General features: G+C 38.9%; 1 protein-coding gene across 2 annotated transcripts in view; it reads right to left on the reverse strand.

The window, feature by feature from the left end:
• Nucleotides 1-13,632, reverse strand: part of mapk8ip1b (mitogen-activated protein kinase 8 interacting protein 1b) — an 85,769-nt gene that overhangs the window by 56,853 nt on the left and 15,284 nt on the right. Inside the window, exon 1 of one of the 2 annotated variants that reach the window (XM_036587204.1) lies at nt 12,950-13,242. The exons of the other annotated variant lie outside the window; for it this stretch is intronic. Coding sequence (XP_036443097.1) covers nt 12,950-13,008 — 59 coding nt within the window. The 5' untranslated portion in view covers nt 13,009-13,242. Of the gene's footprint in view, nt 1-12,949; nt 13,243-13,632 lie in introns of those variants that run through there. 2 annotated transcript variants of the gene reach the window in all.

Genomic DNA, 13,632 nt, shown 5'->3' on the forward strand with positions numbered 1-13,632 from the left:
CTGACAGCCAGAGAGACGCTGGAGCTCAAACAGGGCCTGTCGTCCTCACAGCGGACCCATGCTTCAAACCGGAGACAACATGAGGAAAGCTGCTGCAGCTCAGAGTTAGTCCAGCAGCAGCACATCAGTTAGCACATACAGCCCCAACAGACTGGCAGTAATGAGAACGGCACTCTGGAAATTAAATAGCTTTTATTTAGGGATGGAAAAAACTGATACAGTATAATATTACAAAGTTTTGGGTTGATAATGGTAATGATATCCTAGTATTGATTATTTATTACTTAATTATAAATATTTCTAGTGTTTACGATTAGAATAAGTAGATATTTGGTCCACTCATTTGGTCAGTGTACTTTTATGATTCGGATCTAAGTTGCAGTTTTATGAGGTAAATGAGGTGAGTCAGGTAAGAGCACTTGTGTGTGCATATTTGAATGTGGCTGCTTCACCTGAACCTCAATTTTCCAGCATAATTATTCACCACTCACTGTGCTGAATAGCCAGTTGCCTCTTACTGTACATGTAGCAATTTATTTGATTAATGTTATTTGAAAAGGCAGCTATTAAAATGCCAGTTTGGCCAATTAAAGAGCAAACAATTTTGTCTATTTTGTAGTGTCAGCATAGAGTGAGATACAGGGAAGGCCAGGATTTCCACCATGAGAAGTGCTCTTTATTAAACACCAGCAGAAAGGCACATACAGAAGCACAAACTTGCAGGGGAGGTCACCGCTAGCCATACACTTCACCCTCACAGTGACCACCAACCCACACTCACCATCACAGAACAACACAATAAACACACACATATGTTAAACCAGAGGTGCACAGCTCCACTCTTGGCAGGCTGGTGTCCAGAACAGTTTCATAATTTACCTGCTCAAACACACACTGAGTGCGTTTACATGTACAAAATAATCCGATTATTCAAATGCTCATGTAAACAGCACACTCTGATTTCTTAGATCGGAGTAAGGTCTAATAATCTGATTAAGAAATCCAATAAAGAAAACTGGATTTTAGCTCAGTAATCAGATTTCTCAGTGCATGTAAACTCTTACTCTGATTTCTTTCGGATTTCTCAGTCTGCGCATGTGTGGAAACAGACTGCGGCACCAGATATAATCGAACAGCGTTGCGGCGAGAAGCAGCAAAACAGTTTTGGAGCAGCGCTGAAACCAGATACATGCTTGACGAAATGAAGAATTTAAATATAGTTCATCTTCTACATGATGTATGTTCATATTTTTAGGTAAAGTTGCGCAATGTTTAAAAAAAAAAAATGAAGTTTATGTTTATGTCACATCCTCTTCTGTGAGTTTATTGACTGGTTGTAAAACAGATATGTGATTACTGTCTGACTCATGTAGACCTGGAGTTTCCCCATTATCTGATTACCCAAGAGCATGTAAACGCATTGACCAGATTGCTGACAAAATCTGATTTTCTGCAGTTATCTGATTATTAAGTGCATATAAACACACTCAATTACTATTGTCTGTTAATTGCCAGGTTTAGTGGGTGTGTTTGAGTAGGGAAACCTCCAAACTGTGCTGGATACCGGCTAGAGTTGTGCACCCCTGCTTTAAACAAATGAACAACAACATTAACGACGACATGTCCCTTTTCTGGAGGGCGCACCCCTCCCATGATCCTCCTGGCATGGCCATCAGCATGGCCACACCTCATAGGCCAGTGCCAGCCAGCAGCGGGCCACTACAATATTGTAACTTTGGCTAATAGAAAGTGCTGGAAAATGTGCTTTATATGTTAATTGAGCCCAGACAGCATAAACTTTGGGTTAAAAAATAAAAACAACTAATAAACATCAGCCAAAAAATGAGTGATCCATTAGCCCATTTTGCTGTAATTAAACTGGAATTGGAATCCATATAAATCTAAATATGATGTACTGCAATACTTTACTTATCAAAATCTTTAAATATGGCAATAGAAATGTATTGTGGCACAAGAACTGTAATAATTGTGATAATAACAGGCTGAGCAGCTGTGTTTCAGATGTTTCTCAGTGAATATCACAAAATTTTCTACAACTAAATCAAGGAAAAACTGAAATACTGATCGTTGGTACTAAAACTCAGAGAAAGCTGCTGTATGAGAAGTTTGGCTCTTTAGCTCTGTACGCTAAACCTGCAGTAGGAAACCTGTGTGTGATCTTAGACTCTGAGCTCTGTTTTATCTGCATGTAACCACCATCACTAAAGCTGCTTTTTATCATGTGAGAAATATCACTAAAGTTCAGCCTTTTCTGTCTCAGAGTGAAGCAGAGAAACTTGTTGCTGTGTTTGTTCAGTAGAGTTGATTACTGTAATGATCTTCTTACTGGAGAAAACAATCCATCCTCTACAACTTGTACAGAACACATCAACACAGAGAGCTCATATCACCCCCATTTATACACTGCACTGACTGCCTGGATCTTTTAGGAAAGATTTTAAAGCTCTGCTGCTGTTTTTTAAAGCTCTAAATGACCTTAAAGCTCCTGAATGTCTGTCTGTTTATGATGTCAGATCTGCAGATGTTGACCTACACCTTCTGTAAAATACAGAAAACGTGGAGAGACTCTTTCTGTTATTCTGCTTCTAAACTGTGGAGCTCAGTTCACCTTTTATTAGACAGTCAAGCTCAGAGCTCACTTTTAATAAACATCTGAAAATGTAGCTCTTTAACTTCTATGTCTCCTTGGTGTTTATCTTTTTAATCTGATCCATGTTATTGTCTTATATGATTTTAGATTGATACTCATAGTTACTTCTGTTGCTGTTAAGCTTTATCATCTGTCTGTAAAGCACACTGCCACTGCCACTGCTTTGAAAAGTGCTATATAAATAAAGATATTATTATTATTATTATCATTATTATAAATCATATTGTGATTTATATAGTCCCATCTCCAGTTTGTATTGTATCATGGCTGGTTAAAAAGCCAGCCCTGCTGTTTTGGTGCAGGCCAGTGCCTCCCAAAGTCAGTCCTGAGGACCGCATGCTGTAACAGCACATTAGGAGCTTATTAATTGGTTAATGAGTCTAATGAGATTTGTTAGACAGGGGAAAACACAAAAATGTGCACAGTGTGGAGTTTGCAAGACTAGCTTATAACCCTTGGTACAGACCTCCATTAGTTTTTTTCTGCAATGATTGGCAAAAAATCAAATCCACCCAGTTTTTTGCACTTACTCTAAATGTAGTCTATCAGCCAACAAATGTTTTGTGTCTGAAGTTTGCTTCTTTAGATTTACTTTGGAGCTATGAGGCTAATTTATCTGTATAAATGGATAAAAAGTTTTAGTGTGGCTGCTACTGTTTAGTTATTAGTACTTTAGTCCATGTTTATAGACAACAGTGAGTCACACAGTGTCAGTAACCACATAATCATGTCTATTAGAGATGAGCTAAAACTAAGATTATATATGTAGAACCTAAAACTATTATTTAGAAGATAGCATGCAGCTCTTTTACTGCCCTGTTGAGGCTCCACAGCAGAATTGGATTTTTAGGTAAAAATAAAATAATCTTCCTTTGCAGTAAAACGAAGCTCTGCTGATCGTTCAACACAGTTTAACAATAAATGATCTTAAACTCTGGAGTTAATGTAGAACGGCTAGTTCACCCTTTAACCCTGAAGATCAGCACAGACTGCTGGTCACCATAGCAATGCACACAACAATCTCGCCTAGCTAGTAGCTAACGAAAAGGCAAAGAAAAACATTTAAGACGAACGTCGATAAATTGGAGACGAATGGACTTATTTGCATTTATGATCACTCCAGCTGGTTTCCTGATACGTTTAATCTGCAATGAGAAACTGACAAAAACTAAAAAGTCACAAGGCAGTTTCTCATTCGCCAGCTTCTTGTTCAAATGTTCCCGTTCCACCTTAAATGGTGCAGCAGTTACATTCTGGCACCTCAGGCACCTTTTAAGGTGGAAGGGAAAAATTTGAATAAGAAGCTGGCGAATAACATGCTGACTTCAGCCGCATAGAAAATTGAACGTTGAGAGACATTTTACAAGAAACTATTCTACTTTTGCGGAAAAGTTTCCTGCCAGAGATGCGAGAAAAGCAGCTACAGCTGAGCTAAAGCTTAAAGCAGAGCAAAGTAAGTCTATATTTTGTATCCTATACTAGTACATTAGCATGTAATGAGACATATTTACAGGCAAGATGGTAAAATGGACATAACATGTTGTGGCTCCCAAGACTAGAGTTTTGTTGAGAGGATAAAATGGCTCTCCTTAACATTTGGGTTGAGCAAGAACAATGAGTGTTCTTTCTGAGCTCTTGAACATCCACAACATCACCAATATTACAGTAATATAGCAGTACTGCATAATAGTCTCAGATCACCTTTCATTTATTTACATTCCAGTCAAAACTGCAACTAAGTACAAGTTATTCGATTTCATAGAAAATCACACAGAAGCCCAGGGATGTGAGTAGTGGGGGGGCTGAGAGGGCTGCAGCACCCCCAGATCTGCGAAAAATAATTATAATAATGAAATTTCCTGAACTGTAGAATAATTTGAGTGTAATAAAGGTGTGTGCTTATTTTAGATGGACACTGTATTTTTGTATTTCAGAAACCTGCAGCCACCATGCATTGTTTAAGTAAGTGCTATATTTTCATTACGGCCGAAAACTGTCGGCTGCTTTGGAGGCACGTGGCTCAAACTCAAGCAGGTTAAGGTGCAAAGTGAGAAAGTCTATGTGTCACATATTCGGCTAGCCAGCCCATGAACTACGATTCCCAGAATCCTCTGCCTGCTCACGTGACTCAGGACCTCATGTCATCAAATCCTCCGTCTACGCAAGTGACTCAAAACTACGATTCCCAGAGTCCTCCGCCTCATCACCTGACTCTGGGAAGATCATCAGCAGCCTATCACTGCTCTCGTTCTCCTGAATACTGATAATGTTCACCTGTATGTTTTCTCACATGACCTGTTTAGTTAGTATATTAGCCCGGGCTATAGTCAGGTTCATTGCAAGGTATTACTTTCCTAGTGAAACTACTGAACATTCTTTCTGGTTTGATCTCCCGTGTTTTTGACCTTGTGTTTTGTCTCTGTTTCTCGTTTTCACTGCTTTTCGGATTTGCCCTTTTGTACTGTCACCTGGTTTTTTGGATATTCAGTTTTTGACTTTTGCCTGTGTTTTGAACTCTGATCTGCCTTGCCCTACTTTGTTATGATCGCCTTCTGTGTTTTGTTGCTGACTTTGGAACTGACCCATGCCTGTGTATTGACGACGATATCTCTGTCTGAATCCCAAAGTAAAGCTTCTTCACTGTTTTATATCCGCGAGCGTCTGATTACGGGCCGCACATTACACTATGCAGAGTTATAGGCCAGTTCTGAGTCCCAAAGCAGCCTAATATTGTTTATAAACATTAAAAAATCATCTAAAGTAATAATGAAGTTTTAGGCGACCGCTATATCTGCTGCTCAGTGCACCAGTGTTAAATCTCACAGTGTGACTGTGGGTTTGGTTAAATCAATTAAGGCCACATATCAACAATCAGATTGGTCACTGCTTAGTTCATTTGCATTTGAATTCATCTAGAACAAGAGAGTAGGAAGAGGATGTGCAACTGTAATTTAATGTGTTGAGTTATATGAGTATACTGTCATCTCAAGTCAAGCCAAAGTTTATTTACATAATGCTTTTTACAACAGGCGTTGGTCACAAAAGCAGCTTTACAGAAAAATCCAGGTCCTAGACCCAGTGAGCATCGCCAATGGCAGCAGTGGCTAGAAAACCTCCCTAAGACCAAGAGGAAGAAACCTTGAGAGGAACTAAGACTCAAAAGGGGAACCCATCCTCCTCTGGTCCACACCGGATAGCAAAACAATAATATAAGAGCAAAGTATAATATAAATTCTATGTAGAATCTGCTTAGACTATGGCTCGTATTCATAGTCAGTTATCTAGAACATCCAGAAGGCCTAGAGACATTTTTGGTTCCACGCATTGTAAATCAAAATGTAACTGGTTGGTTCCTTTGTCACTTCCTGATTATGTTGGTAGTTAATCTAACATGTAAGGCTTTCAGTTCAGCTCCTGAAGTCCTAACCAATGGGAGAGCAGCTTGGCTATCATCTCATTTGTCTGCTCTTTACTTTTGTGCACCTCCTGCCACTCTTCCATCCATTTCTCAAAACCAAGCAGTTCCATCTGTGCCCTTCCAATAAAAAGCTGTTCCCAAAGGAGCCTCATGTGCATCTAAAATGACTAAAGGAGATTTTTCTGAGGAGAGTAGACAAAAGATAATCCTAACAACCACCTGGAAGACCTGTTAGACCACAAAAATTGCCCCATCAGATAAACAGCACTTTAAAGCTTTCATCTTTGAGAGAGAGGAGAAAATCAAGCTGCTACAGATCTGAAAACATCCACAGGTGTTTCTGTCCATCCTTCCACTGTGAGAAGACAACTCAGCGCTATGGGTCTGAAAGGATGTGTAGCTGTCAAGAAGCCTCACTGAGAAAAGGAGACAGACACATCAAACAAAGAAGCTGAACAATGGACTGACCACCCCAGAGTCCAGACCTCAACATCACTGAATGTGTTTGATTACTTCAGAAAATGATTAACCAACTTCTAAGACTGAACTTTGGAGGTGTGTCTGCAGATTTCTTTGAGAAACTTAAAATGAGTCTCCTGAAAAGAATGGAAGCTGTAATAAAGGTAAAAAGTAAAACACTCAACATTCAAACAGCTGAGATTAGATTTAGTTGTTCAATATCTAGAACCTTTAGATGTAAGAAGGCCATTGTAAACAAAATCAGCATTAAAGATCACACATTTGCGTGGCTTAATTAGCTGAATTAAAGGTGCTGAAGGCTGCTGGGTGAGCTGGGCTGTGCGTGACACTGTGGCTCCTGCAGTGCTAATAATAACACTCTCAGATGGCTCATGCCTGCAGCACATAGCTACAGGTCTCCTGGGTCCTGAGACTGAACATACTACACATGAATAACATCATTTCTACATACCATACAGCACTGCTGTTTCTCACATATACTTAAAGCAATAGTTTTTACACAGTTTCCACAAATGTGTCGATTAGCTAAGACATGTTTGGTGTCTGAACTTTGCTTCTTTAGCTTTAGCACTGGAGCTATGAGGCTAATGTTGATAATAAGTAAAGGTAGCTTATACCCCACTTAACTGTGTCACACAGTGTCTGATGTGCACTGCAAGCTAAAATTACATAAATGTCAAAATTTGATCAAACCAGGCTAAAATTTGACAATTTGGTTCCACACATTGTAAATCAAAGCGGGATTGGTTGGTTCCTCTGTCACTTCCTAATTATGCCGGTAGTTAATCTAATGTGTAAGGCCTTCAGTCCAGCTCCTGTAGTCCTAACCAATGAGAGAGCAGCTCAGCTGTATCTGCCTAGATACCACAGAGAAAACAATCCTGACCGGATCAATTTCTGTTGGGTGTTTCAAGATTGTAACCCTTTCAATCAAAATTTTACAATAAAATATGAGTAATATTACAATACAACAAGCAGATGGCCCGGAGGATTACACACTGATAGATAGAGAACACCTCCTGCTTTATTAGACTCCATAACCTGATGAGGTGTGTGTGTGTGAGAGAGAGCTGCGTGGTCTGCAAGATTTGATTAGCCTGTGACAGCAGGACCCTCATTTTCAGAAATGTCATTACAGCCCTGCTCTTCAGCCTGAAAAATGATCCGTACTGACCGCCAAGATGACAAGCAACAGACAGCAGGGCTACCGGCTGCAGTCATGTGACCTCTGCTTCAAAAATATAAGGTCACATGACTTCTGAGGCTTCTCATATAAAATTGATGTGGAATTAGCCTGGTTACCGAAAATAAAACTGGCACAAGTGGGTGCACTTACTCAGGCCACCTGAGAAAATCGTATTTGCAGCAATAGATCAGATAAAACAAACATCAGAATAAATACCAATAAACATTAATACAATGAACTGTGATTTTATATGTGTCTGTGTGTTAGTTTAACCATTTCCAAGCCTAATCTCAATTTAAGTCATTGTTATTGTAAGTCTAATATTATAAATTTTCTGGCAGTTTCTAGACATGTTTAATTCTTATATCTTGTAAAATTATCTTATTACAAAGTGTATATATATATATATATATATATATATATATATATACACATATCACTGCTGTCGGAAGAAAACCTCATTTTTTGTCGTTTTTCAGTTGACATAATTTGGAAATGCCTGTTGACCTCTACTTTGTGTGTTAATTTCATGATGAATGGACCAAAAGAAATGACCCAATTGACTGGAAAAAAGGTTTAGTTCCACTGACTTACAGTAGGTTTTTTTCCTTCTCCTGTAAAGTTACCAGATACGAGGGTTGGATATACAAGGTTTTCTTACGTCAATCTATATGTATATATATTAAAATGCTTCTTTCAGGGTTCTTCAGTAAAGAAAATGCTTCTATATCATTTTCTATAGTGATTTACGTGCCAAGACAACATTTTGTACGCGTAAATCAAAATCAAATAGCTACCACTTCACATAAAGCTAACTGCTGGCTGCATTGTTATTCATGAGTAGTGCCAACTTATTTTCACTTAGAATGTCAATAAAGCCTGTCATTTGACCAGGGGTCCCCAAACTTTTGCATACAACTGTATATATTGTTATCATACAGCAGTAATAATATATAACAATTTGATTCCATATATATTTAAATAACAATATGTAACATATGACAAAACAAGACACACATTTCAAAATATAATATAAATAAAAATAAAAAAACAGCCACCATGAATCCGTCATAAAAAACTGACGTACAATGAAAGTCAGAGAGCCGTCTGTCTCAGAGCTGGTCTGATCGATTGAGTCCTGATCCTCCTCTCTACTCCCCTTGGCATCGTTCAGCAGGACATATGAGACAGAGCAGGGGGCAAACATGTGGTCACATTACTGACCAATCGATAACGTCCACATGAGGACTCACAGCCTGCAGGACTATGGAGATGTGTGGAGTGGAAAAGAGGAGAACTACACTGACAGCTGATTTTAATGACACTTGAAGTGCTGCATACGCCTCTATAAATTCTTCATACGCATTCAGTTCATACACATATCATTAAATAAACACTAATGTGTTTGGAGCTACTGTTGCACTACAACAATCCCATTCAGCCTAATGAGAAACTAACTCAGTTTATATCACAATACCTACATTTAGAGCCAGTTATTCACTCAGCCAATTATTCCTTCAACCTAATGAGAAACTGTAGAACAGACTTAGTTTATATCACAAAACGTACATTTAGAGTCAGTTATTTATTCAAACTGTAGAACATGACTCAATGAAAATGCTTTAAGAACCTCACTTTCAGTGATAAAAATGCTTTACGCAAAAAAAAATATTGTTTAAGAGAAGACATTTTTCTTTTTTTTTTTTTACTTAGTTTACCTCATAGGTTTTCATAACATTTCAAGTATCAACAAACAATTTTTCTGCTAAAGCCAAACAGAAGTTGTATCGTCATTCACAAAACACTACCGTCAATTTTTGTTTCCGTAGCCCAAATCAACTTTTTCCGCAGAAAACCCTTTGGCTGGAAACATAGCTAATGTTGGAATAGATCAGGTGGAGTTTGTTTTATGACTCTGAGGTGTAATAAACAATTGAAACAACAATTTCAATCCAGCAACATCAGAGACAGTAAACGTACACTAGGTCTTTCATAATTATTACACAATCGCCTAATCACAATTATTTGAGATGATCACAATTGTTTCAGCTAACTGCAGTTATTTTCCTCAGTCGTTAAATTTCACAGTCATATTATGCTGCAACAAACAGAATGTCAACTTGGTGCACTGGTTTGAGGTAAATAAATCTATCTAAAAAAAATAAAAGGAAAGCAGTAAATGCGTTCAATGAGACTCATAATGGAATGGAAAAAAAACAGTCTAATGCTGTGATTCACGTGTGCGGTAGACAGACAACGGCCAACCAGATGTCCATTACTTTACAACGAAAAATTCTACCATTCTACCAAAAATTCAAGTGGATAGCAATGGTTGGTGGAATGCTCCGTCAGTTTTCCCAACTTTTGCCATTAACTACAGCAGTGGAATAACCCGGATGTTGATTTTTTTGGAAGCCAAACGACTTGTTGTTGAATTCCAGACGACTCCAGCGTTACACAACACAAAATAAAAGAGTACGGAGGGTCCGCCTCACTTTCACCTTAAATAAACAATCTACACTGCTAAGTCTCCACTGACAACCATCCATTTTTGCTGTCACCATGGCAATGTCTGTCTGGCTACATGAACTGTTGTGAGGTATTTTCAACACAAATATGTGAATGCAGCATAACTTCTAACTTGGTGCTCTAACATTTTTAGAGGGCAGCACTGAGTAATGTTTGTTTATTGTTAGCTATGTAGCTAGTTCTAATGTTTTTAAGAAAACAAGAAAAACATACCTTTGCTTAACCCTACACATGATTCTGCGTTATTTTAGACAACAATGTAGCGCATCGTTTTGACAGTACACTCAGTGTTAGCTACTACTTAAACACTGCTAGGAAGCAAGACGGCTAATCAGCCAATTCAGACACTTTAGGCTTTTACTTTCGTAGCTGCAAAAATAAACAAGAAAAGAGAACTAAGTTGTTAATTGCAATGATTTACATGACATTTAACTGTGAGTACGGCTGAATGATTGGGAGAAAATAGCTAATTGTGATATTTCAAACCAATATTGTGACTGCAATTTAAATTGCAATTGGGCTCTATAAACGACGGTCAAAGCCTTTGTTTCCTCGTTCTTATGGCCTTAGCTCTAACACTGAATGTAGTGCACCAGACTGCCAGTTAGTTGTGGCTGTGATGTCACATTTGCTTGCTTCTTGGTCGGTCTGACTCTAAATTTACGAGCTCCATGTTACTGGGTTAAATGTTATCACTTTAAATTTGTTAAGATAAAAAAAAAAATCGATTAATCTTTCAGCCCTAATTGTCAGCTAAAATTGCAAGATCGTGACCGCCTTAATGTACATACATACACACACACACACACACACACTCTGACTCAGCAGCTCTATAACAGCGTCAAAATTCTGACCCAGGATCAGGTCAGAGAGCTTGGCTAAAATAATCTCCAAAAATACTCCCAAACAGAAACACAGCACTGCCATTCACTATAAACACATCAGAGAAGATCTCAATCTCACCAACATGAGGTAATGACACATACTCGCTAATGAAGGACACATACGGCTCAAACTCATCAGCATTCATCACTGAACTGCACTACACAGCACGTTTACAAGGCTAAAATAACAGGATCCTTAAAAATAATCAAATTAATGCAGTGTATCTACACTCGCTCTGACTGTAAACCTGACACCAGCCAAATGCAGTGCAAATGAATTTCCTCTGAGAGATGTTCATGCTGTCAATCCAGAGGTCATTATGGGTCACTCAGAGTGAAAGGGGTCAAACGCTCATGTTTATCACCACATGACTCTAACTGTGTCTTGCTGAGCAGCAGCTGAACCAAATCAGCACAATTTAGCTCATATTTCACATCCTGTCTCAGATATCAGATCCGTCTGTCAGTCCTGTAATAACTGATTTGTGCCTATAGAGCTGCTGAATTCAAATAAAAACATCTTTTCCTGATCACTGCGTCCTCAGCTGCACCGTGAATGAAGCGCAGCACCTTTAATACATCAGCTGAACCCGATCCTGCTTCTGTCACCTCTAGTGCAGTCCTCACACACACACACACACACACACACACACACACCCGTATAGTCATTTTTAGTGCTTCGTCAGGACAAGGGGTCATCCATTTCTGTCATTATCTTTTCATTCTTTATAGAAATATACACGTTTATATATATATATATATATATATATATATGTGTGTGTGTGTGTGTGTGTGTGTCTTTACACATACAAGAACTATCAGTGCTGCATTATGATTACTATCACCTTAATGTGTCTTCTATTGTTATCCTTTTTAAAAACTTGTTACATCCCAATTTGTTGCAAGCGAAACTCTTCATATGTTCAGTAGCCATATGTAATATGTACCACATGTATTACATAAATATATGTAACACCTATGTATATATATATATATATATATATATATATATATATATATACATATATGCAACTATATGTAATAATAACACACCCCAAATGTATTATATAGATATAAGTACCTATATGCACTAATAATATTACGTCCCATATGTATTACATGTGTAAGTACCTATATGTAATATGCCCCATATGTAATGTATACATATACATATAAATACAGGTATAAGTATAGGTAAAGGTATAAGTAACTGTATGTAGGCTACTAATGAGTCCCATATTTTCATATACATGTAGGTACCTATATAATAATAATATGCTATATATGTATTTTATACAAGCCTAACCTAATCATAACCTTAAAAATCAAAATGAAATGGTTTTGCTCTTTCAGTTTTAATAATTTTTTAAAAAGGAGTTTACAAAGTCAGCGGCATTTTGTTGGTGCTGTAGGTTACAACTGATTTTCTCTGTTTTTGTTACACAGTCAGCATATTTGTGTCCTCAAGATCCACAAAAACACATACGCACAACCCCTCTCTCTCAAGGGCATCCCTCAGTGCATCCCTCAGTGCCTCCGTCAGTACTGCTACGAGCCAGAAAAACAGCAGGCTGCAAGTCACCAGCACCACTCTGACATCCTGGCGCTCTGAGACGCTCAGAGACACTCTGAGACGCTCTGAGAGGCTTTGAGACAAACTGAGACATCCTGAAATGTTCTGAGACTCTCTGAGATGCTCTGAGGAACAAGGTCACAGCCTCCTCACAGCTCCAACACAGGCAGCAGAAACCCCAAGGACACAAACAGCACAGCGCTCATACCATTTCTCCCACTGATCCTCCATCCAGTCCTCCTCTCCTCCGCGCCCGCCCGCGTCCATCCCCCCACAGCAGTACAGCGTGGGATTGATCACACTCTCAACAGCAGCGTTAGCATCTCCGCTACTCCACCGTTCACACTCACGGCTGATCCAAACGACAGCAGCAGCAGCCCGGCTCCACCGCCCGACAGACCAACTGTCCTCTAAATCTAAAATTATTATATCATATAATCTCCCCTCGCCCTCAGATAACTGACTGCACCATCACTCTCTCTCGGCTTCTCCTCTCTCTCTCTCTCTCTCTCTCTCTCTCTCTCTCTCTCTATCTATCTTACTTTCTCTCTCTGTCCTCTCTGCCACCTCTCTCTTATTCCCTTCCTTTCTCTCTCTCTGATTTACTCCCCCATCTCTCTCTCTCGCTGCTTCCCCTCCTCTCTCTCTTTCTCTCTCTCTCTTTCACTCTCTCTCTCCCTCCCTCTCTGTTTATTTACATGGTTACAGGATGTGCTCTGGGTTTAAGCGCAGTACAAAGCGTTGAAGCTGAAAAATCATCAGCTGAGCTCCAGCCTTCATTAGGATTAATGCTAATTATATTAATGATATTAATGATGTAGATCAATCCAGCCAGTCACCTTTCACTTCCTTCATTCTGCTCTATCTCTCTCTCTCTCTCCCTCTCTTTCT

Source organism: Colossoma macropomum, unplaced genomic scaffold (genome assembly GCF_904425465.1).
Source record: "Colossoma macropomum unplaced genomic scaffold, Colossoma_macropomum, whole genome shotgun sequence".
Classification (NCBI taxonomy): domain Eukaryota; kingdom Metazoa; phylum Chordata; class Actinopteri; order Characiformes; family Serrasalmidae; genus Colossoma; species Colossoma macropomum.